Here is a 24,448-nt window from a genome sequence, read left to right on the forward strand (position 1 = left end):
TACCAAACAGTACATGCACTGGAAAGTACAGCTCTTTCGAGCAGCAGACACTCTACTTCCTCTTTCCAGCATAGAACCAACCCAATTCCTTTTTCTTTGCCAGACCACTCGCGTACGATCCGCTCCAAACCGTAGTGCTACTGGTAGTCGCGATGGCAGTGGTCGCAGCAGTCAAGCTAGTACTAGTACTGCTAGGCTCAGTCTGGAACGACACTCTCCGCACTTTCTTCCTTCGCTCTGTTGCCCGGGCTGTGGTTACGGGTGCAGGCGGATTATGATGTGTTCTGCCTCTGCCTCTGCCTCTCACTCTGTCATATTCCGGCGCCGATGGCAAGGGGGAAAATGACGTTGCCGTGGATGTTAAGTCGACAGCCTTGCCACTGGTTGTTGCACGGCCATCAAAATTCGGACTTCGACCATCGCCGTGAGTATCGACGTTGTCATCTCCTTCCGCACTCTTGTCGTATAGAACCCATATCACGCCCTCTTTGGAGGATGTGCATTCCAGATCTTCCGCCGGACCTACGGTTGTGATTGTTGTCATCGTGGTCGATGGAAGATTCGGCCTGTCAGACGTGAATGGAGGTGAATCGAGCAAGTTGACGTACGTATCGGCTGGGCAACGGGCTGCTTCAGTTCGCATGAGATTCGAAGCGTTGGAGTCGTCGTGTCTGTATGGTTGGCCCGCCTTCGACTGTCTGCTCTTGGGATTGTACCCAAGATCAAGATCACGCTTGCTTGCTGTGGCAGAGGAGGTGATCGTATACATTGAGCTCTCAACGGGTGCTGTCTCCCATGACTCCTGTGCCGGCATTCGATGATGATGGCGGTAAGGGCTCTTCCCTTTCGTGGCAGGATCTGCAGAAACCGTGTCTGGTCTGACGGTGGCATGTCCCCTTCGAGAATGAGCATCCCCTTGATATTGCTGTGCACTGGCAACTCCTTTTGACAGAGCCAGCGTGCTGTTGGTCGCAGCGTAGGCGTTGATGATTTCAAGTTCGGCATCCCACCCGTTCAAGTTGTACACCTTATCCCCAACTTCATCTCCGTCTTCGCCATCGCTGGAAGGATGTACGTTCTTCATCTTCTCCCCTTGTCCATCCTCGCAATTCTTCTTATCGCCCATGACATCCTTAAACATCTCCTTTCTCAACTCGTGAATATTGGTCCTCACACCCATCAACTCCCTCGCATCCCTTTCAACCTTCCCAATCACCGCATCGACGTCAATCCTCTCCCCCGTCTTCTCCGCGACATGGCCACTCAAAGCCCTTATCCAAGCATGTACCCAGACGTGCAAACGCGGATTACCTCTTTTCGCCAGAAACTCATCAGTAGCCCGCGACCTAATCACCCAAAGCAGATCCAGCAACGTTTCCATATCCCCCGTTATCCGCGAAACAATGCACGCCTCACACTGGTCCTCCTGATACCGCCACTTCAAATCTCTCGTCGACGCCAAGAAGGTCATTTCATACTCCTTCCTCGGCAGCCATAAGGCATGCAAGGCTCGCAGATTGCCCACACGCCGGATCTGTTCTGGACTCAACAGCTCGCTACCCCAGATGAGGTTGTTGAGCCGCTCGCCCACTTCGAGCTGGATATGCCGCAGCACGACCTCCACCACAGAGTAGTCCAGTGCTTTATGCAAACCGTTGCACAGATGTCCGAGGGGAGGAAGTAATGCCCGTTCCAGCCGACTAGGCCTCAGCAACGACGGTAGGGATTTGGCATCTCGGCTGATTCGTTTCGCTCGCACTCCGAAATCTTCGCGCGGCCGGAACTGCAAAATGCTCGCTAGCTGAGGCACATGTTTCGCGGGGACATCTAGGAGATGCAGCATCTGGTTAGCATGACTTTCTGGGTTTAATGATTGTGGGTTCGGCATGGCTCATGCTCTCGCTCTCGCTCTCGCTCTCGTGGAGAGAGGAATAGCAAAATCCTTCTCGTCTTACCTGTATGTTCTGGACGGTAGGTAGTAGGGTTAACCCCTTTTCTTCTTGTTTTCGTTCCTTGCAAAAAGACCACGGGTCGAGTCCGCCAAAGTGTGGTCTTTTTCCAATGGTGACCTCTTCTTTGCCGTTTTGGTGATGATACCGTGAAGACAGAAACGTGACGGTGAAGGCAATAAAGGTCAAGAAGAAGCAATATAATCTTGTGCTGCCCCTTGGCCATCTTTCACGACATTGAGGCAGTTGGCATAGAGCTTCACATAGCAGTGTCCCTTTGTCCACGAAGCTGTCACAAAGAAGAATTGGGCCATTGCCTTTGTTTAGTATCGACAGTAGAAGCGGAGCCAGCGCAGAAAGAATGTTGTGAGACAATTGACAAAGACGGATAAAGAGTCTCAAAAGGTTCGGTCCTTTATTCTCGGTCGATAGCCAAGTCGCAGAACTGTAGAATTGCATACCACGCGAAAAGGAGGAAAAAGCTGAAAAAAGGGCGTTGGGTGGAAAAGCGAGCAAGTGTCATACTGTAAGATCATTTTGCAATGACCATCCCACGGTGAATGATTGTACAAGGACATATTGCCACAGAATGGACAGAGCGGAAAACATGAACAAAAGGCGCAAACAGTGATCTGAAAATGCAGAATCACACTCCATAGAATTGGTGCCTGCCCATCTTGATACACATTACCCATAGTCGACAGTTGGTCGACAACAAGGCACATAAGCCTTTCCTGAACTCCTGCCCAATGTCCCACCAGTATACAGAGCCCTGCCTTCGAAAACACCATCCCAAATAATTGTAATCGAATCAGTGTAGGAGAACACCCTGTGGGGGCAGTTACGCTCATTCTTCACCATCAATGCATGCCGTCCGCATGTAAGATTGTCGGACTCCGGTTGTGTATGCTACCGGTCACACGATCCGACAGCAACTTGGTATCAAACCCACTCTTCCGTCGTGTACTCCTCCTCAGGGCTTGCTTGACTTCTTGCTCTTCCCTGGCTTCTTCTTGGAGAACCCTGATACCGCCATTCTCTCTGTCGCCTAGTACCTGCTTCTGACTTGAGTTGGCTTGCTGCTTGGCATGATCCAAGTCGATCGTAGGGGAGTTCACAACTGAGGCTTTGGCGGCAGCGGCAGCGGCAGCGGCAGCAATATCCGCATCGACCTTCTTCTGAGCGGCTATCCTGTCACGTTGGTAACGAGCAGAGACATCTCCGCCAGTCCATGCGGTGCCCAGGAGGCTATCCCAAAATGTAAAGAAGGGTTGGGAGAAATTGGTCTTGATGCCCCAACTCTGATGGTGGACATCGTGATAAGCAGCATTGTTCGAGGTGACATGCTGAAGTGGGTCCCAAGGGAAGGCATATCCGCAGTGGTCATCGACCGTCTTGATTGTCGAACAGGTGAAGAACCACAGACCTTGACGCACAGTCATCCCTGTAAGGATGTAGGCGACCCCAGTACCCAGCGTGTCGAGTAAAAAGCCTTCCAACGGATGATTGTACAAGGCTCCGAAAGCATATGGAACGTACAACCGATGGTGCCGAGAATGCAAGGTGGTGTACAGGTATTTGTTCATGTGCATAGCTCGGTGAAGGAAATATTGCCATGTGTCGACAATCAGGATCGCCACGAAGAATTGTAGACAAGGAATGGCAATCCAGTAAATCACTCTTGCCAATGAGATCTCCCATGGCGCAAACGACTGTGTGGGGTAATGGCCTCCAGATAACACACCAGCCAGCTGAGGGTAGTTCGTCGACAACCTTTGTGCCAGTGAAAGGGCATCCAGTCCAATAACTGACAGCAATCCGGGTATATACCGTTCTGCAAGGCGCAAACGTTGTGCCCAGACGGCAACATCATACTCTTCCTTGCCAGTCATCTCAATGGGATCCCAGCACGCGAGCAACAACCCAAAGGCAGTCTGTATGATTTGTTGCAGAATCACATCTCTCACAACCTCGTATCTGGTGACATGGTTGCGCTTGAGCACTTCGGCGGGAGTATGTAGTCTGTAGTGGGAGCACAGATCGTAGGTATCGAGAACATGGAAAAAGAGTGAGACCGCCCAGTAGGCGACAATCGGAGCCAGAAGTTGTAGGACGGCATCTGAAATGCCTGGAATCATAGGCGGTCGGGGGGTTAGGGTATACGATGGGAGGGGAGGTAGGTCTGTATTCGTGGAGTTCGACATGATGTCGACCATGCGAGTTGGCCGGGTTCAGGCGTGGAAATGTGTTTGGCGAAAGGAGCAATAGTATACAATCACGCCGAGTGCTTTTGGGCTGGTTTCGAAGGGAGCGGCGGTAGTAGGCAGACGTTTTGTCCTACAGAGCAAAGGAAAGGAGCGGACATGCAGCTGAGAAACAGAAGTAGTCCAAGAAACTATCAGAGAGGAGAAGAAGAGAAGAAAAGGAGTAGTTGGTATATTAGGCCGGTTGAGGCAGAAAGGAACGGGGTGGAGAGACACGGAGTTGAAGTGGTTGATGATGAGCGAGATGGATGTTTGGATTTGCCACCATGAGGCTTTAATTCCCGATTGCGGTGCGAGTCGCGAGCGGATACGACGAATACGGAGGCACAATCATGCATGGCAGTTGTGGCAGGGTGCACAATTCATACGGTCGATCATATGCAACTAATACGGTGGATCATATTTGAAGGTTGACAAGCTCACGTGACGAGCATTGTCACGTGTAGCACGTGCATCACAGCAATACCGGTCTGCAGCAAAAGTTCTCGAACAACTCGACTGCCACCAATTTGCCCGAACAGTGGAATTTTTGGCTGCTCCCCCCACTAGTCAGAGCCACATTTCTACACTCCAGTTCCTCCCTGTCGACCACGCTTCTTCACTTTCCGCCTTTTCTGTGCTCAACATCTCTCTACTACTCGACATCTCCTCTGTTCAAGTCATCTGAACAATCTCCTCAAAATGATTATCTACAGGGTATGCACACTGTCTTCCGCGAAAGATTTCGAGCCCTGCCCCGCCTTTTGGTAAACATTTGACTGATGTCGTTCTCACATAGGATATCATCACTGGCGACGAGATCGTCTCGGACGCCACCAAGATCATTGACGCCGGCAATGGCCTCTGGGAAATTGACGGGCGCATGATCAAGAAGGGCCAGGAGAACTTCGGTATGTCCGCGAAGGTCGCACCAAGTGGTGCATGTACTAATTCTTTCATCAGTCCTTGAGGGTGCCAACCCATCGGCCGAGGAAGAGGACGAGGGCGGCGCTGATGATGGCGGCGACAACCAGCCAGTCCTTGATCTCGCGGACCAGTTCCGTCTGCAAAAGATGGAGGGCGGCATGAGCAAGAAGGCCTACCAGAGCGAACTTAAGAGTATGTTATCAGGGCTCAGATATATGGAGAGCACTAAAACTGACGCGCTCCTTTTCTAGAATACATGAAGGCTCTTACCGAGAAGTTGAAGGAGAAGGGTGTTCCCGAGGAAGACATCAAGAAATTCCAGTCCGAGGCTCCTGCCGCAGCCAAGAAGATCCTGGCCAACTGGGACAACTACGACATCTACCAGGGTGAATCGATGGCCGAGAACGGCATGTACGTTTTGGTTGACTTCCGCGAGGATGGCATGACCCCATACGCCACCGTCTGGAAATGGGGCTTGGAGGAATACAAGGTGTAGATACCTTGGACTGGATTGGATTGCTAGTGACAGTCAAAAACCTTCGACATGACTTGACGAACACAAGAGATGCACAGCGACTTGGTCTAGCATATCAAGAAAAGATAGAAACGTCCATCATGACCAGTAACAGAACCGTTTCCACGGCAATGTTGGCCACGTTCTAAGTACCTTTCAAAAGTTATTTGTGTCTGTTCAAACATCCATGACCGTTCAGAGCGACACTAGTAGTACCTTTGTCTAGCATTCCTCGTGAAGCTACAATCTTCTAGCTTCAAGTGAACACAATGGATCCATAGCCACGGAAGGACATGGCAAAAAGTTACCAAGCCTTGACAAAGTTTCATTCTTCGTATTTTATAGTACCTACTATTGGGGAGGACACTAAAAGGGCATCGTCAGCCAAACACATTTCAAGGAATGCCTCAATCCCTCACGCGAGGAGGGGAAGCTCATCCCATATCAGATCGCTTAATCGACAATCGGAATAATAAACTGGAGATGATGATCAAGTAGTTGCAGCGAGGCGCAGCCAGAGCACAGGCATCAACGATTTCCAGAGTTCGTAGAATGCGGACTGCGGACTGCGGGCCGTGGACTGGAGACTGCGCTTGGTTCTATGGTCCTCGTCTCCAACATCATCGCCATCCTACCTAGGTATACAACCTGAACTACAGGCCTTTGCCCATTCGTTCACCCTTCACTCCAACCACTTCTATTCCCGGGGGCGTCGATTCTCATGCTTCTACTACGATAATATATAAAAGTTGGCTTAGGCTTATGCCCACCATGGCACCACAATCTCTGCGTAATATATTGCTTCTGTCTGTTCTTTTTCCTTTTGCTCTGTCTGTCCCGACAACCGACCCTTCATCCTCCGCCGAGTTTCCTACTTCGCTCCGACCCAAAGCGATCTATTCCCATACCGAAAAGCCAGTCGGGCCATTCCGCAGACTCCGTAACGCCCTAATTGAACGGATATGGTCTATACCAGGCAGCTCAGTACCAGAATACACACCCACTTTGGCGTCGAGCACTGGGGTGGCCCCGGAGAACTTTCGCGCACGATACGGGGCGGACGTTGTCCTAAGATTCCGGGTCAACAGCGAGGATGAAGCAAGAGCATTGGCTGAGGCGTCAAACATTTTGTACCTGGACATTTGGGAGGCGACGGACGAGTGGGTGGACATCAGGATAGCCAAAGACGTGGTACCGTCATTTATCGGCCTACTCCCACCATCACTTCGAGATTCATATACACCATTAATGCACGACCTCGCCCGTGCAGTCTACGACACTTATCCACAAAGCTCATCGACCGATGAAGGCAACACTCTAACCCCTGGTCTCACCACATTGCACGACTGGGCATCAGGTAGAGGTGCGCCCGAGGACCTATTCTTCCGCGACTACCAGCCTCTATCAGTCCTATACCCCTGGCTCCGACTGATTGGATCTCTTTTCCCCAACCACGCCTCGTTAACCAGTATCGGTCTCTCCGCCGAAGGACGAGACATTCCCGCCCTGCGGATCGGGGCGCGACCGGCGAACGATGAACCGGACCATGGGACCGAAAAGCGACAGACTTTATTGATCGTCGGCGGGACTCACGCCCGGGAATGGATTTCCGTCTCTACGACAGCATATATCGCTTACAACCTCGTGACGCGATACGGACACCCACAATATCCATATGTGACGAAAATCCTAGACCATTTCGACGTGGTCTTTGTCCCTGTCCTCAACCCAGACGGATACGAATATACGTGGACGACGGACAGACTGTGGCGCAAGAACAGACAGGCAACATCACTCCCGTTCTGCCCTGGAATTGATATCGGGCGCTCATTCCCATTTGGCTGGGACGGTTTTGGAGAAACCGACAATCCATGCAGCGACAGTTATGCCGGACCGGCACCCTTGGCAGGAACCGAAGCGCAGGTGTTGTTCGAATGGGCCAGAAATCAAACGGACAACAACAATGTCGAATTGGTGTCCTTTTTGGATCTGCACTCGTACTCGCAGCAAGTGCTGTACCCGTACAGCTACACTTGCGACGTGAGTCCGCCGACATTGGAAGATCTCGAGGAGGTGGCACTCGGTCTGGCCAAGTCGTTCCGGCTGACGAACGGCCATTACTATGGCGTGGAGAGTGCGTGCGAGGGCGGCATTTCGTTTCAGGCCCACCAAAAGGACCACAGTTCCAAAAGGACTCGTATCCAGGCCGACGCTCAGGGCGGATCCGCGTTGGATTTCTTTTATCATGATTTGCTCGTCAAGTTTTCTTTCCAGATCAAGCTTCGCGACACGGGGAATTACGGCTTCTTGCTGCCCAGGTCGAATATCGTGCCGACGGGAGAAGAAGCCTATGAGGCCGTCGTAGGTCTCGGTCGCTGGTTGTTGGGGAACCGTGGCATCGAAAGTGTGGACAGCACTACGTTCTGGGGTCTAGAACCTGCCCCCGGCCAAGACAATAGTCGACAGGACAAGCCCGCCGCAACGGAAGTCCACGCTGCGCCAGCAAAGGCGGAGGAAGAGAAGGATGATGATGACTACTTGTACGATGATTCGGATTTTGAGTTGCGGAGGAGGAGGAGAAGACGTTGAGCAAAGTGTCATACCTTTTTACGCAAAGTACTGAAAACAGACGTCTTCATAGTAGTGTTTGTGTTTCATTATTACTAGTTGATAGGACTCTTTCCTTTCCATACCTAATCATACCCACAGCACAGTGGCGGCGCGGTGCAGTGCGCATATCCCTGTTCTATTGCGGTGGGGAATGAATCATGCTCATGCTCGCTCAAATGTATGGATGAAACCCGGAGACTCTTTACCCACTATGCGCTATCGCCCCCGACCACAGCATTGCAATACACTGCGGTACACTGCCAACCCATTCATGCCAGGTACCACACAGTACAGTAAGTGCCGTATTAGATGTCGAAAGGCGATTCCACGACCTCCAACCTCAACCGCCTTCCATCCATCTGGCCTCGCCTTGTCCTGTCAGTTCAATAGCTAACCAAGCTAACATGGCCATCACCCAATGCCGAACAAGCAAGCAACATCCGATGAGGATGATAAGCCGTGGCAACAATGGGCGTTTGGCTACCGTACCCACGACCGGCAAGCGAGCCCCCGACGACCTGCGAGAGGCGACTTGACAACGGCTCAAAAACACCGAGCGAGTCGCCGTTGGTGTTGAACGTCCGGACCTCATGTTTATCGGTACCCACAGCAAACACAGGGGCATGTTCATGGACAGACAGACTCCTCATCAAGGTCGTCGCCGATGACGCTGGTATCGTATCCGCAGCAGTTGTATTGACAATCGAATGGTCATGTTTAGACCCAGAAGTGGCGTTGAGTGTGAGTACCGAACTGTCACTCCGCAAATCCCACAGCTTGACTTCTCCATTGCGCGCACCGGAGATCAACTCGCGCACACCACCGCGCTGCATGTGGATGTTGGTGATCCATTGTCGATGCTCGCGCCAGATCTTGACCATGGCCGTCCGTGGGTTGAGACGCTGATCAAAGACTCGAACCACACCGTCGCCGAAGCCAGCGATGAAAATCTGTCCCGCCACTTGATCACTAGTCAAGCTGGTGACACAGCTGGAACTTCGAGCTGGTATGTCTCCGACACAAAGTTCCGTGGCGGCGTTCCACACTTTGATCACTTTGACGTCGCCGGCCACCAATGCTTTCCCTTGACCTTGTTGCCAGTCAAACACCAGGCCTGCATTCTTGTTGCTTGGAATTAACTCGGTTAGTGCCCTGAAGGCCGTAATGACTTTGACTTCGGATGAACTGTGGTAGTTTCGATAGACTTTGAGGACGCCGTCGGAACTGCCCACCATAAGGAGCGGTTGATCGTCTTCATTCAGAAACTTGGCATCGTTGATCCGGCTGCCGGCAGGATTGCCATTGCTGAATCGACTCAATTGTTCGTTCCGTTGGAAATCCCAGATACTGACGGTGTCGCGGTCGTCAGTGACGGCCAAATGGTCATCGAATTGATGGAAGACCAAATTCATGGGCTGGTTCTGATTGTTCAAGAATCCTTGCAGACGTGTCCATTTGGAGCTGCCGGCAACGCCCTTGAGCGGTTGGTTGTCTGCAATAATCTTCTCATTGCGGTTACGTCTCCAGAGTCGGGAATTGTAGTCGGCGGAACCGGGCTCGTCAGGATCGTTCGGCCTCATTTGTGGCTCTCGGAAGTATTCAGTGGACCACTCAAGTAATGCGCTTTGAAGAGGAATGCTTGGTTTCACTTTGGGATCTAGAGGGGTGAAACCTGCAGATGTGGGCATATGCGCGGGGTGATATGTTCCTGATGTACTGGTGGAATCAGGTGTTTCCGGTGGTCGGCTCCATTCGGGTGGGAGACGACCACGAGGGGTGTTGAGAGGATGGACTGGCTCCCTGGGCTTGCCAGGTGAACTCGGAGGGGTGTTGTCTTTGGATGTAGACGCGCTATCGCCAGAATAGCCAAATGCAAGGTTTCGAAGTGAGCTACCCGCTCGCTTCAGGCTCAACGACAAATAACTCTGCTGTTTTTGAAGAGCGGGCGGTGGAGTGCCTGGCGGTCTATCCGCCACTCTCAGTGAGTCTCGAGACGACACTTTCTTCAACTGCGAGTCCTCCTTCTTTGAGAGTTTTAGCAGATCGTCCACTACAGCGGTGGCCATCTTGCCCATCGGTGAACTGAGTAAGGCCTCGTGAACGCAGTCCACGATGATGGACGCATTCCTGGCAATCTCCGGATGAGGATCAACGGATAATACCAATAAATGAACCCAGATCGAACCATAGATAGTGTTTGCAGAAATCGGAGCTGCCTTGAGTGAATCTCGTGTGACGAATACACCGGCCTCACTGTCCTTGTACGGATGTCTGTCCCTCTCTTCTACCATCTGTTCGTAGGCCACGACCATGAACTTGTTCTCGTACCTCTGGACAAATGTCGAGAGGAACACAAGCAACTCCTTTCGGACAAGTGTACTGCCATCAGACGTCATGAAGAGAACTGAAGAGGCAATACCTTCTTCGATCTGAGAGACCTGGTCGGTCAAGTCCGGGATCCCCAAGAAATTGGTCAGCGCATGAAGCATGGCTGCCCGGACTTCAGGAACAGGATCAAGAGACAACTCGCACAGCCTGGCATGGGCCATACAGCGGATACCCATCCATTTCGCATCGGCATAGTCACACCACAGCATACTCAGACACAAACATGACCACTGTCGAAGTAGAGGGTTTTCAGGTTCCGCCGTGTTGAGCAGGCAGGCCTGGAACACCTCCGGGAGCAGACACACTGTTTGACCGGGAGGATATTTCTTGCAAAAGGTGGCCACGATGAAAGCACACATGGCCCGATGCTCACTAGCATTGCCGACAGGGATGTCTGAACGAGGGTTCATGATGGAGATGAAGTAGGAGATGCCATTGTCCTTCAAGAGATCACCCTGGACAGTGTAGTCGACCGCCATGATGCGGGCCCATATGAAAACCATGACCGGCTTAAGCTCAATCGATGCAGCTTGGAGCAGCTTCACCACATAAGGGAAGATACCGATACTCAGCGCCAAATGGACGGCCCAAGGGCCAAGGTCGAGAAATTTGCTCAACAAGATCAAAGCTCGCAGCCGGTGAACTTGACTAAGGAGTACCTGCAAAACAATGGGCAGCTGATCCGGCGCGCGATCTTTGGTCGGTCCTGAGCTGAGGTACACTTCGAAAGCAGTCAACTGTTCGGCGAAAAAGGTCGAATGTTGGTATTCGTACACCCGCTTGCCTTCCTCCGCTTCTCGAAGCATGGGAAGCTGTGCCAGCACCATCTCCATGGCAAGGTCCCAGCTCTGCCAAAGTGGATGTCGGTGTGTCTCTGGAAGGGGAGGAGATGATATTGGATGGCAATGATTTGCCCTCATGATCCGTTCACTGAGCAGGAAATTGCGAAACAAGGCAGCAACCATGAGGTCCTGGCGGAAAAGCTTCTTAAACAAGTGCCGTGGTAGGCTGTTCCAGGCAATCGTGTCGGTAATGGCTGTAAAGATCCAATTAAGCTCGCCCAGCGGGCTCCGTCGGTCCTGGAGACGGCCCGGCACAGGAATCTTCCCATCGTCAAGTGGAGGACCATTTTGTAACGGGTTCTGCAAGACAAAGAATCGTAACGCTATATCTATTGGCGTCGTCAGACAACACGTGAACAGGTCGGCCGGCAGGTCAGGATTGCTGGGCAGCATTTCGGTTCTACCGCAAGCTGCCAACTGTATACAATCTCCGTAGTTTTGGACGGGCGCATTTGGATCTCTCTTCTTGATCTCTTCATTCTCCTTCTCATGTTTAGCGAGAAATGTGTCGAAATTGTAGACGATGTTGCCTGCATGCGAGACGTCATACACAAACAGACTGGGACCTCCAAGCCATGACTGTAGATCATAGATTCCCACAGGTATGTACTGGGTGTAGTTCTTGTTGAACACCCAGATTTCTCCAGAGGCAGTGGGGAGAGGAACACCATGGCCGTTGTAATGGAACAAAACTCGTTCATCCTTTGCGTTCCTACGCAAGGAGATGCAGAACCGTTTCGTTTCGTCGATCGAAGGATCCAAGTACTGTTTGTATCTGGTCCTCAAGCTCAACGACTCGTACTGCTCTTGGAGCCGCTTGCCAATCTGCTCCATCGTCTTGGTTGTGCCACCACTGTTTGCGGTCGGGTCAACCCATGCCTCGAGTTTCGCGCAAGGGTTGGTCTTGATCACATCAGGAGGGTCCACACCAATATTGAGGCAGATGGCCAGCGCGGCAGAGACCGTCTTCATCCTGTCCTTCATCCGCCAGTCCACACTGGGGAATTTCTTCGACTCCTCTGATAGGGAGCCATTGGTTTCGTGCCGTTTTTCCGTGTAGTACATGTAAAATGTCGAGTGTAACAGTGACAGGTATTCGTTCGAAGTGTATTCATCGTCCCAGCCATGCCGGATGTGCGCACGCTTGTCTTCTGACGAGGGGCTTGTCGGGCCTCCCTCTTTCCGCCGTGGTCCAAGGTCACTCTTCGTACGATGTAATGGTGCCGGCCTGGCCGTCAAGTAGTCTTCCGTCTCTTTTGGAATTATTCTTTGGGATGACGACAGCCCACTTTGCTGACTAGACCCGGTCCCGTTCACCAACGACGGTCGTTTGAATATGGGGGAGGAGAACGCTCGAGTCGCATCGGTGGTCGACGTGTCTTGCGCTGGCGTCGACGTGTCGCCTTGCGTTGCGGGCCTGCGAATGCTCGTATTCAGCCCCAGCCCCAGCCCGACATCTCTTTGTCTACTAGGTTGCGACGCCATGCTTTCTGTGGCTTATTGTCTCGGCCGGTGTAGGGAAACTAGACGGTCTGGAGGTTCCTCCAGCAAACCACTGGTAGTTTTGTGGCGATGTGCATAGCCGACGGAGTCTCGTTGTGGTCAGACATTACCCAGGTTGTAGTGCCGGCAGGGTGAGGGACACTTCAACGGAAGGTCGAACTGAATGGCAATACAAGCGCCGCAAGACGCCTGCCTAGAAGATATGGTGGACAAAAGCTATTTTACAAGCCCATGGCGGCCTGCAAAGAGACACAATGTAGGTCGGACCGGCTGGTGGACCGACGTGCAATGTGCAATGTGCAATGTGCTGTGTGCTGTCTGTCGTATGCCGTCCAGCCTCTTTTGAGATTCGAAGGGCTGCACTTCCGGCGCCGCTGCCACCGCCAAAATTCACCAGTTAGAGACTTGGAAATCTGTCAGCCTTGCCAGTCCCAAATGGCTGTCAGCACCGCCGCTTTTGGTGACCAGCATATCAACATCACGTGATTAGTGTCACGTGCAAGGCTGTGGAGTCGTCGAGGCTGACACCTTGAGCGCCCCTTGCGAAGATTATTGATATAGCTCACCTGGACCGGAGAGGTCTACCATAGTACATAAAATGGAGAGAGCGAGTGGTAGGCAAGAAAAAGAGAAAGATATCTTCGCCACGTTGGGTTGGCTTTAACTTTAGACTCGATATTGTAAAAGGGTCTCCTGAGAATCGCGCTAGCCGAGGGCACAGATAATACACCCAAGTTCGGCTGATCTCGTCATTTGTCTCGTTCACTCGATACACCAAATGGCCATCCAGGGCCTCTCCCTCCCAGAAAGAGGAAAATAGAAAAGTCATGCTCGGTCAAGAAAACGCCACCAAGTGCAGTACAAACCACAAGAAAGTATGAGTCTGTTCAACAACAATCACGCGATCATCGCAATCAAAAATAACCATTCACCCTCTTCTTCAGGCGGATCTGGTCAGCCATAAAACCAGTCATCAACTCACAAGCCATAAGCCGTCGGAAAATAAAACTGGCAAAACGCATTCAAGCCACTGCTGTTTCCCGAGAACTCTTTTCTTCTTCTGCCAGTCGCCTTCTCCAATGCGCCAGATTATCACTGAGCTCGCTGCCATGGGTTTCTGTGGTCGGCGTCTTCTCCGAGTCAAATTGTGTACTGATTCGATAGTTGTTCCTGCTCGTGCTTTCCCATTGTGATCTTAGTGTTTCTAGCTCTGAAGCCAGATTGTCAAGAGCCACAGAGCCACGTTCATCTCGATGACCGAGAACATCGTCGTTCACCGAGACATCCGTAAGCGTTGAAACACTCTCTCCTCGGTTATGATGTATGCCATTGACCGCACCATGAGAGAGGGGCTGCAACTGAGACTGCCGGCGATAGTTCCCAACCGATTGCCCGACTTGATCGAGCAGGATAGTCACCCTTGCCTCGGCTTCTTGGGCACGCTTCTCTAGCATAGAGTTTTCGGACTTGAGTTGTTCGAGTTCTCGGCCCACTTGCTCCGTTGATCGTGTCAACTCTTCATGATTTTGTTTTTGTTGAGCTCGTTCAGACTCCAGGGCGGCAATGTCGGATCTCAGGGACGCAATGTTGGATTTCAGTAGGGTGATTTGTTTGGAACTCTGTGTCCTCAATTCCTCAATTGACTCTTGCAACTGTTTGCGTTCATTGTCCCAAGCCGAAGTGTCGACCGCCGTTGTGGAAGCGTTGTTGGTGGTCCGAGCCGTTTCCAACTCATTTGCAAGCTGAGAATTCTGAGCCTTGTACTTGGTGAGTTCTTCCTTCATCTTCTTGAGCATCTTCTCCGTTCCCTTCACGTAGTGGACAGCAGACTGATAGTCATTCTCGAGCTGTTCAAGCTTTTCCTTATAGGCGCTGTCCGCCTCCTGCAGACGAGCTTCGAATTGATTCTTGGTCTCCTCGTGCGCCTTGATGCTTGCTTGGAGTTGCTGATCGAGCTCTCGCAGCCGATTTTGCTCAGGTGTGCCGAGTCGAGAGGTTGGAGAATGGTCCCAGTTTGGAGACCTCCTCAGATCAGAAGAATTCATGCCACGTTCTGATAGTAGATCCTTGAGAGCACTATGTTGAACTGCCAGTGCGCTAGCGTCGCGCTGACTGACCTCAAGGTTGGCTCGGAGCTCTCGAATCTCGGCCTGGTAATTCTGGGCGTCTCGCAATGCGCCCTGAAGCTGGCGTCGGATTTGCAGAGCTTCTCGGCTTGATTGTTCCTGATAGGCTTCCAAACCGGCGATTCGTTCCTCAGCAGTCCGTAATTTCTGCGCGGCTTTTTCCGCCGCTTCCTGATTCCGTTTGGCCAGGTTTGCCGCTTGTTCCGCAGATTCTCGTAGAGCCGACATCTTTTGTTCCGTGAGAGAGTCACGCTTCGAATTTGCTTCAGGACTTGACAGCTTGGCAAGTCCGGCGAGCAAAGCCTCACGATGCGTGGAGGCTTCCTTCGCATTAGTCTCGGCAAGTTCCTCGGCATCTCGTAGGCGTTTCAGAGTGGACTCTAGCTCTCTAGTCCTGTCTTCATGCTCAGCCCTGAGCTGTGAAAGTTTCTGTTCGGCGGCTTCTCTTTGCTGACGCTCCTCATCAATTTGTCGCTCGTAGAGACTGGCTTTGCCGGTAGAGGCTGCCACTGCAGCCTCCAATGCAGCCATAGAGACGGTATGGTCCGTCAACCGCGAGGACGCGCGCTCATGAGCCTCCCGCAAGCCATCGTGTTCAACTCGGAGGAGACGTAGTTCTTCTTCGACCTCAGCCCTCCGGCCAGCTTCAGCTCGCGCTAAGCTTTGAGCTTCATGCAGTTCTGCCCGCAACGCTTCCAGCTCGCCGGGATTTCGCCCGTTGCTCAGCTCTTCGTATCGACGTTGTAAGGCGTCCAGAGAGTCTTCGGCCAACTCCCGGGCCTTTTTCTCCGCCGCAAGTTCATTGTGCAGGGAGTCAAGTTTAGTCTTATGCTCCGACTGTGCAGCAAGAGCCAATGCAAGCCGGCGCGTAAGATCAGTGAACCGTTCCTGTTCGTCAGACTCCCGGGATGCGTCTGGCTGAGGCGTGCTTCGCTGACTGCCACCATGAGCAGCAAGTTTGGCCCTTGCATATGCCGCTTCGGTAACCGCCGCGTCTCGTTGATGTTCGACCTCGGCTACCCGTTTGGCCATTGACGAGGCTTGTGCTTCCATGGCTTCCTGCATTTTGACCATTTCCGTCCTCATGTTCACGAATGCTTCCATAAGCGGTCGGTCATCCTCCGCCACCTGAGTCACAGCCCGCTCGTCAATAGTCGGGCTGGGCGACGTGGCCGGGTGGTAACCTTGCTTGCGAGCCAATGCTAATTCAGAAGCGTACCAAGCGTTCGTCTTCTTCACTGTCTCCAATTCTTTGAGAAGCGCCTCCTGATGAGGGTTCATTTTGGGCGATCTCGGCTCATCGGGCATGCTCCGTGAACTTCTGACATCAGCATGGGAATCCCCATGATGTCGCCCAGAAGACGAACGACCGAGCAGCCCTTCCTCTGTGCTGTCAATAGAGCTTTGAGCTCGCTGTGAGCGTAGGGATCGTTGCCTGGCAACCCCATTGTGGACTAATGGAGCCGCCTCACCTGCCTCCATCGCCTTTGCCTTGGTTTCTGTCCGTTGGGTTGGCGTTCTACGGCCATGAGCAACCGGGCTGCCTTCTCTGCTCGGTCTATTGCTGTCTCTCTGCATTTCTTTGATGACTGGAGCTTGCACCAAGGTATCTGTAGGCACGGACCGGATTGAATCTGGTCCGGTAGAAGGGGCTCGGGTGTCAATAGGTGGCCCATTGTACCGGCTTCTTGGCCCACCGTTAGCGGGAGACTGCACTCCATTCATACGAGGTGTGCCTGGTTGACCTTGGGGTCCTGGTCCGGTGGGGCCTTGCGCCATAGACGCTCGCGGTAGTCTTGAGGCTTGTGAATTTTGATGAGCTCCATCTGGCCGTTGGACGGGTCCACCAGCGAATGGTTCGCGATGCCCGGCCTGACTCCTTTGGCCCTCTCTCGACGTGGATCGGATTGGCGGAGCAGCTGTTCTCACATCTGTGCTCGGCCTCCTGGTCGGACTGCTAGGGTGCTTCGCGTCGCCAGCCTGACCAAGAGCTGGGGCGTCATTGGGATACCGTATCTTGGCGGTGTCCAGGACATATACCATGCTCAGTTCGTTAGCATCCCGCGGTGCTGATGAGGGCTCGCCGGCCAGAACGATGATCTTGTCTCGATACGCGGTCATACTGTGGCCCGACCGCGGCGATGGCGAAGGCCCCATGTTCTGGAACGTGTACCACCTCTTTGAAGTAATACGGAACGCGGCCAAATCACCCAAGTCTGTTCCCTCCTCGGTTCGGCCGCCGAAAATATACATAACATCGTTGACCAATGCAGCCGAGTGGCCTTCACGGGGCGCTGGGATGTATCCTATACAGTCTTGCTGTGTCCAGCTGTTCTTGACAGGACTGTACGTCCATACATCGTTAAACCATTGCGTACCATTTGTCCCGCCAAACCTGTCAATTTGGTCAATACGAATTTTCATTTACGTCGGAAAGGCCACTTACAGGTACAGCTGGTCGTTGTAGCTGATGACAGTATGGTTGGTCCGCGGAGGCGGCACCTTCCCCGTTTGGCCAACACCATCACCAGTGTTTTGTATTAGAAATTCCCATTGGTTTGTCGGATTTTGTAGAGCATTAAGATCAAATGCGACGAGGTCATTAAAGAAATAACCTTCAACCTGACCGCCGAAGATATAGATTTTGGAGCCCAGGATGTTCAAGGTGTGGCCATAGCGGCCTGAAGGTCGCGGTCCTGGAGGAGCGGCCCTTGACCACTGGCGTGAAGCTGAGACGGTAAGCGAAATTCAGCACAACGTGAAGATAGTCCACTTACAGGTATTAAGCAGGTACAAAGTGTCATCAAGAACATCAGAATCGTCCATTTTGGTGTCACCACCGAAGACAATGAAGGCATTGCCAACCAGAAGACTGGCGTGACCGACTCTTGGTCCAGGGCCTTCAGAGACCGTAGCAATGGGGTAGCAAGACAGATTTCCACCGCCAGCTTCTACCAGCCACAAGTCACCGCGTACCATGGACCCGTTTATTAAACCACCCATGATGTATATGTCGCCGTCTTTAGATGCGACGGCATTTACGGCGGCGCCATAGCGAGGAAATGGATTTGATTGCGGAGTAGGGAAATTCAGCCGCCGTTGCGACCAGGGGTAGAGAGCAGCATTAGGAACCTGGGAGACTTGCGACCCGGCATTAGCAGGACGAGCCTGTAGAAGAATCAATGTCAGTCCGTGAACATAAACCGCTCAATTGCAAGCAACAAACGTACCCCTGACTCCGACTCGGCCCTTTCACGCCGTGGGTATGTAGGCGCGCCGGTCATACTAGACCCCATCGAAGTCATTGAGCCATTGGCAGCGGCGTTGGCATTGGGAGCAGGCGATTGCGTCGTCGACCGTTCTGTATTCTTCTCTAATGAACTCGTCTGAGTGGATGAGGCTGGTGTGCCATCGGACGTATGGACATTTCGACTCGCCGGAGGCAGGCTCGCAGGAGCCGGCGCGTTATGTTTGCTTTTGGATTTGAACAGGAACGCCATCGCGCCTGGCTCATCAAGTTCACAGTATGAACCGTGAAGTGCCGGAGGAGGAAGGCGGTTGGAATACGGTGTTCAAGTTCATGCGATGCCGTGGATCGTTAACCGCAGCAAGATGAGACACGCTGTTACTGGCTTCGCGAGGCTTGTTCACGGGGCCGCAGGCGCCTTAGTTCAAGTCCACCATCTTCCTTCGGTACGCAGCAAACGACGCAGACTCGGAGCAAGAACAATGCCTTTCAGTCGAACTCGAACTGAAAAGAAAATCGGGTGGTTGAGGATGGTCGGAGCGGCCGTCTACCAGTAATTGCAATGCGTCGCCAAGGTGCAGTCACTTATTATGCAGGTACAGCTGCGGAGTGTCAGACGCGACGATGTGCGCGTGAGAGTCTGTGCGGTGGTGGCCGGTATGATGAGCGGAGATGAGGTTGGATACACCGCGTCAAAGTCCAATGCTGTCAATGACGACCTCGTGGTCTGTCGAAAGAACAATTGATGATCACGCTGTCGTCGGGGAGCGCAGCCTGAGCGGGATAGGAGAAATTGTTCGAGGATGCCCGGTTACCTACGTGCTGCGTCCCTGCTACTACTACTTGACCTAATACTGGTCTCTCTACCAGGTTCAGGAGTCGTGCAGTGCAGTGCCAGTGGGCAGCCTGAGTCTTGGGCCACCGCCTCCACCGTGTTTAGCACTGCAGGATCTGCTCCAGGCTGTTTCAGGAGCCTAAAGAGGACTAGTCTCTCTGTTTAGTGCTGTGTCCGCCGCCTGTTACGCTGCACTTTTAATCGCGCCGATAATTTGATATTGGGCGCTACGGAGTTATCAACCGCTTAACACAGACTACCTTCACGCCTAAGGTTTAGGTTCAGCAACGGGGTTACGGGCGCCCGCTGCCAGATGCCAGTGGTGCCCGCCCCGGCCCCGTACTGCTAACTGTTTACCCAGTGGAAGCCATAGCAATCATCCCCAATTCCCCTGTCTCTTTATAACAAATGTACAACTTGAAAGGTTATAATTCTACATCAAAAAGATATGAGCATATCTAGATGATATCCAGCACGTTCGTCTTAAGGTTGTCTGTATCCTGCGACAGCTGTACTAGTATAAGCCTTTAGCATCTAAAGCAGTCCCTAATTGACAGTCATTGATGACCGGGCTGCAGCAATTCCGCGCCAATGGCACAGAGGAAGCGCAATAGGTACCTAGGCACTCCCGGCCAAGTTCAACCCTCCTAGAACCTGCTTTTCGATGCTCATCTCCCGTCAGCTGCACATCAAGTTCATTAGGTACTGTAGGTACCTAAAATACGATAGTACTCTACTGCCAGTGGTAGCAACTTTTAGCCAGGTATTGACGCCGCCTTGCGCAATTCCACGTGATTCCTCTTATCAAACCATCTACAACGTAGCCTGAAAATTGAATTGAGAAGTGGGCATATGCCTCGATCATGGAATAGGATTACGACTAGTACCACAAACAGCGTAGTCTTGCCTTGGATTCTACGCCTGATACTGAACCAATCTTTTATCCATCAACCTTAGATTTCGACTCACAGCGTGCCGCATTGTCATCGGTCTATACATCGCCATGGCTTCCGAAGATTTGAAAGCCTGGATCGCCGGCATGCCCAAGGCCGAGTTGCACGTCCATCTAGAAGGTAAGGTATCAAACTGTTGTTTCCTACCTGATCAAAACAATGTTCCAAGGTACACGAGCAAGCTGACGGGCGATGACGTGTATGCTAGGCTGTTTGACGCCCTCGCTGGCCCGCACCCTAGCAGAGCGGAATGGTCTACCGTTACCGCCAGCCTTGTCATCTCTCGACCAGACGTCAGGCTATTCTTTCCATGACCTGAGCAGCTTCCTCGCAGTTTACTACCCCAATATGGCAGTCCTACAAACGGAGCATGACTTCCGCGATCTGGCCCTCTCTTATCTTACCCATGCTCATTCCCAGAATGTCAAGCATGTGGAGCTCTTCTTTGATCCTCAGGCACACACTTCAAGGGGCGTCACATTTCCGACTATTCTTCGGGGATACCGAATGGGGTTGTTGATTGCTCAAAGAACTCTGGGGATTTCTGCCAGCCTGATCATGTGCTTCTTGCGGGACCAATCTCCAGAATATGCAATGGCTACGCTGATGGAGGCCTTGCCCTTCAGGGACTCGATCATTGGCGTGGGTCTGGACTCCGACGAACGCGATAACCCGCCTTCGAAGTTTGCTGCCGTGTTCCAGCGTGCAAGCAGAGAAGGCTTCCTCCTGACTGCGCATTGCGACATAGACCAGCCCAACAGCATTGACAACATTCGTCAAGTCATCCACGAGATCCAGGTTGATCGAATTGACCATGGAACCAATGTCATTGAGGACGAGTCGCTAATCGAGGTGCTGCGCCACAAAGGTATCGGGCTGACATGTTGTCCAGTCTCAAACTCGGTCGTAACCCAGGACTTCAAAGGTAAAGAAATTGTCCACCTCCTCCGCCGTGGGGTGAAGGTCACTATCAATTCGGACGACCCTGCATATTTTAGGGCTTATGTCAATGAAAACATTGAAAAGATGGCGGTGGAGGCCGATGTGACCAGAAAGGATCTCATTCAGTTCCAGCGGAATGCCTTCTGTATTTCGTGGATCTCGACGTGGCGAAGGAACCATTTCCTGTCCCTTCTGGATGAATATGAGAAGAAGACTCTATCCACTGTGGCTAACGGAACATAAGCGTCAAGTACGCTAGAATGTGATAATAACGGTTAATAGAGGATTTGCACCTGAGCACCTCATCATTCAGTAGTCGGAGCCTTGAATTGGACTTCGTCGAAGAAAGTTGCCCGCAGCTGCACCACGGCGGCGATTTCAAGAATGAATTCTTGAAGTATGATGGCGTTCGTCATTATATGACTCAGACTGGCTTGAGTTCGTATTGCTTGAGCGCCCTCACCACCTGGGGTGACAGTCCCCGAGTCTTCGTTGCTCACAGTAGCAACACGCAAGCCAGGCTGGGGAGTGGGAGATTGCTGGCGTCCAGCGTGGAGGGGCAAGGATGCCGAAGCCTCTTCGGGTGGTCTTAGGCTCATTAAGGTGACTTGTGTCTTTAGTAACGAGCTTGAAGCGGACAACTGTTGTTGTGCAGCAGCATCATTTCCTTGCACATTAGCCTCTGCAGGTTGTAATGGTCGGCGGAAAGACGATCGACTGCTTGCACGTTCCGCAGCGGGTGCCTTTGGACTCCCAGCCTTCGACAACGTACTGCCTATTGAACCAAACTCTGTCGTGATGATCCTGCTTCCTCTTGGAGTTGACGGTCGCGGAGGCAGAGGAGAGTTGGAGCTTCTGGGCGACTCTCCCCTCTTCTTCGATCCTGCATCTTTTGTTTGTCGGCTCTGCCGGTCCTCTTCCAACAGTTCCAATCTTCTTTCCTGAATCAAGTCATCCCATTGAGGGAACTGAGACCGCCACTGCCTGACTTGTTCGACCAATTCCCCAAGAACAAAGGTGGTATTGTCTGCAGAATCTTCTTCGATGGAACCTCCCTTTTGGGATGGAAGGAGCCAAGAATGGAGATCTATTTGCTCGCACGCGGCCATGGATATCAAAAATTCCGTTAGGTAGAGATTAGTGACAGTGTCGTTGGCGAAGAAGTTCTGCAGTAAAGTGATCAAGGCGTCGTAAAGCCTGCTATTCCGGCCGATGGACAGCATGTGCCTGTCTGACGTCTCAGTATCTGGCTCGCGCGTCAGATAACAGCTATGCTGCTCCAGAAGGGTCTGAGCATCCAACAAAGCAGCCTGATAGGATCCGTCCATGTCCTCATGGGTGGCTATGGCTGCTGCCTCGTCAAACAGTCTGCAAAGCTGACTGTTAAACTCGTCAACCCCATATCGACCAGCAGCGTTTGGGGCAGGCTCAAGCTTGAATAGGCTTGGAGCAACAGCAACATGATAATGTTGTTTGTGGAGGAGAACAGACAGCAGCTTGAGGCAAGCACTAACAGTCTCCGAATGACTTGATTTCAGGCTTATTTCCATTAAGTCGAGGAGGTTGAAGAGGTTCGGTGAAGGGCTATCAGCATACTCCGCCATGGTCTTCAAGTGATCTATCGACTTCCTTCGACTGACAGACATGCGCTGCCGTCGATGGCTTTTCTCCTTGGATTCTTGCAGAGCGGCCGGAGAAGCCAGAAGGTATCGTAGAATACGGTCCACAAGCTGGAAATGGTCAAGAGCAAGGAGGATCCGTGAGAGATGTGTTATAACCGCAGCAGTGGAGCCACCTTCAACGTCGGACGACTCGAGTAGAGAAGGATACAGCAGCTGTTGGACAAAAAGCACCTGAAAATGGTCCAACAATGTATCACTGACCTCAACGGATTTACAATGACTCAATGTATCCTGCCAAAATGCCAGGTATGAAAAGAAAGCCTTGAGATCCTGCTGCCCGTCGGAAGGCGATTCGGCCGGCGCAACCGTGGTCTGCGGAGCGTCCGATAAAGCGACGATAGGAGGCGTCGATGTTTGGCTGATGAAGTGCGTGGACTGTCTGCTCAACCTGCTGTATAGAGCACCTAGACCACTAGCCATCTGAGGTGCTAGATCGCTTTCAATCATCCAGGTCTCCAGAGGTCGGAATTTCGACGCCGTTTCCGTCAAGTACAGTAATGCCGTGCGGGCAAAGTCGCCCACCGAGCCGTCATGGTGGACATATTGTACGAGCACGTGGAACAGGGGAAATTGACTCTTCCTCGGGTCATCTGCAGCGTTCCGGCCCTGGGGTACCTCGCGGTCTGGGTAGAACCAGGCGGGCAGGATATCTGGGTCCAATCTGATCTTTGTAGCGATCTCGAACAGGAGTTCAACCAAATCCGTCTCCAAGCGTTCCTCAACAATGAGTCTTCCTCCTATTGTGGCATACCAGACCAAATCCAGTAAGGACCTCGCAAATAGTTTGCTGTCCAGCAGTCCCTCCGCTTCGCCATTGATAAGAATATGGAACAACTGCGCCGCTGTCTTGAGTATGTCGACGTGCCTGCAGGAGAGTGCCAGTTTCGTGACTATAATGTACGATTGACTCGAGGTGACATATCGTAGGCAGGAGTGAGGTGCCGCTCTCCGCGACTCGTCCTGGAGGATCGTTTCCAAACGTTGGAGGAGTTTCGTGGTGTATGCCAGGGCGACATCGTCCTCGCGTTCAAGGCTGCCGTTGCGCCAGGTTTGCTGGACCGGTCAGATTACAGACAGTCCCATCGGCATCGTCAGGTCGGTTGACTCACATTCAATGCATTGCAGATACTCTTACAAGTCGCGAGGCGTTCCGCAGGTGTGTTGGTGCGCTGCTTGGTTGGGGATGTACCTGAGCCTGCAATCAGGCGCGTGAGCTACCCAGTCACCTGCTGGTTAGAGTCGTTCAACATCACACAGCAGCAGACCGGTTTGGCGCAAGACTCACAAGGTCCATATTCGTATGCACTGACTCATATTGGTGCAAAGACCAGGCAGGTGCTCGGTCAATGTGTCCAGCTGCGCCGCAGCCGGTGTTGGATGGGATGGAGTTCGTAGGGCGAGGCCCCCAAGCAGGGGATACAACTGAGCCTCGTTACTGCTGCGGTTGCCCTTGTACTGTGAGATCGGATGGTCGTGACTGCCTTCTCTGACCAGGCATCCAAATCGAAACGCTTTTGCCTGCAGTTCAATAGAGATATATATACTGCTTAGTCTCTGTGCTTCTAAAGCTTGATCTGATTTACTGCACGTATGCTCTCATTCAAATAGTTCTGAGTTGCCTACTTGTTGTGGTCCCGATAGCCTCACCAGGCTCGATCTGGTGGTCCAATCAACACCACTGCCGAAG

The 24,448-nt window shown here is 52.3% G+C and overlaps 8 protein-coding genes across 8 annotated transcripts; 3 read left to right on the top strand and 5 right to left on the bottom strand.

Annotated features, from left to right (window-relative positions):
• Positions 1-52: 52 nt before the first annotated feature.
• On the bottom strand, positions 53-2,175 carry HMPREF1120_04472 (uncharacterized protein; the record flags this gene model as incomplete). Its single annotated transcript, XM_009158603.1, has 2 exons — positions 53-1,827; positions 1,956-2,175. 2 exons carry the CDS (start codon positions 2,173-2,175, stop codon positions 53-55), a joined length of 1,995 nt encoding a protein of 664 aa, XP_009156851.1.
• A 634-nt stretch (positions 2,176-2,809) lies between these two features.
• Positions 2,810-4,153, bottom strand: HMPREF1120_04473 (C4-hydroxylase; the record flags this gene model as incomplete). The annotated part of the gene is made up of 1 exon (XM_009158604.1): positions 2,810-4,153. One exon carries the CDS (start codon positions 4,151-4,153, stop codon positions 2,810-2,812), a length of 1,344 nt encoding a protein of 447 aa, XP_009156852.1.
• A 741-nt stretch (positions 4,154-4,894) lies between these two features.
• HMPREF1120_04474 (uncharacterized protein) lies at positions 4,895-5,615 on the top strand (the record flags this gene model as incomplete). The annotated part of the gene is made up of 4 exons (XM_009158605.1): positions 4,895-4,909; positions 4,992-5,103; positions 5,156-5,311; positions 5,371-5,615. 4 exons carry the CDS (start codon positions 4,895-4,897, stop codon positions 5,613-5,615), a joined length of 528 nt encoding a protein of 175 aa, XP_009156853.1.
• A 789-nt stretch (positions 5,616-6,404) lies between these two features.
• On the top strand, positions 6,405-8,222 carry HMPREF1120_04475 (zinc carboxypeptidase; the record flags this gene model as incomplete). Its single annotated transcript, XM_009158606.1, has 1 exon — positions 6,405-8,222. The coding sequence occupies one exon, from the start codon at positions 6,405-6,407 to the stop codon at positions 8,220-8,222; it is 1,818 nt and encodes a 605-aa protein (XP_009156854.1).
• Positions 8,223-8,263: 41 nt separating this feature from the next.
• On the bottom strand, positions 8,264-13,392 carry HMPREF1120_04476 (uncharacterized protein). Its single transcript, XM_009158607.1, has one exon. It carries the CDS (start codon positions 12,956-12,958, stop codon positions 8,627-8,629), a length of 4,332 nt encoding a protein of 1,443 aa, XP_009156855.1. The 5' UTR covers positions 12,959-13,392; the 3' UTR covers positions 8,264-8,626.
• A 191-nt stretch (positions 13,393-13,583) lies between these two features.
• On the bottom strand, positions 13,584-19,176 carry HMPREF1120_04477 (uncharacterized protein). The gene is made up of 4 exons (XM_009158608.1): positions 18,333-19,176; positions 17,880-18,270; positions 17,549-17,831; positions 13,584-17,497 (listed from the first exon to the last, which is right to left on the bottom strand). The coding sequence occupies exons 1-4, from the start codon at positions 18,600-18,602 to the stop codon at positions 13,999-14,001; spliced, it is 4,443 nt and encodes a 1,480-aa protein (XP_009156856.1). The 5' UTR covers positions 18,603-19,176; the 3' UTR covers positions 13,584-13,998.
• Positions 19,177-20,187: 1,011 nt separating this feature from the next.
• On the top strand, positions 20,188-21,322 carry HMPREF1120_04478 (adenosine deaminase; the record flags this gene model as incomplete). Its single annotated transcript, XM_009158609.1, has 2 exons — positions 20,188-20,257; positions 20,346-21,322. The coding sequence occupies 2 exons, from the start codon at positions 20,188-20,190 to the stop codon at positions 21,320-21,322; spliced, it is 1,047 nt and encodes a 348-aa protein (XP_009156857.1).
• Positions 21,323-21,384: 62 nt separating this feature from the next.
• Positions 21,385-24,055, bottom strand: HMPREF1120_04479 (uncharacterized protein; the record flags this gene model as incomplete). The annotated part of the gene is made up of 3 exons (XM_009158610.1): positions 21,385-23,814; positions 23,871-23,975; positions 24,047-24,055. The coding sequence occupies 3 exons, from the start codon at positions 24,053-24,055 to the stop codon at positions 21,385-21,387; spliced, it is 2,544 nt and encodes an 847-aa protein (XP_009156858.1).
• Positions 24,056-24,448: the final 393 nt, after the last annotated feature.

Source organism: Exophiala dermatitidis (assembly GCF_000230625.1).
Source record: "Exophiala dermatitidis NIH/UT8656 unplaced genomic scaffold supercont1.4, whole genome shotgun sequence".
NCBI lineage: Eukaryota > Fungi > Ascomycota > Eurotiomycetes > Chaetothyriales > Herpotrichiellaceae > Exophiala > Exophiala dermatitidis.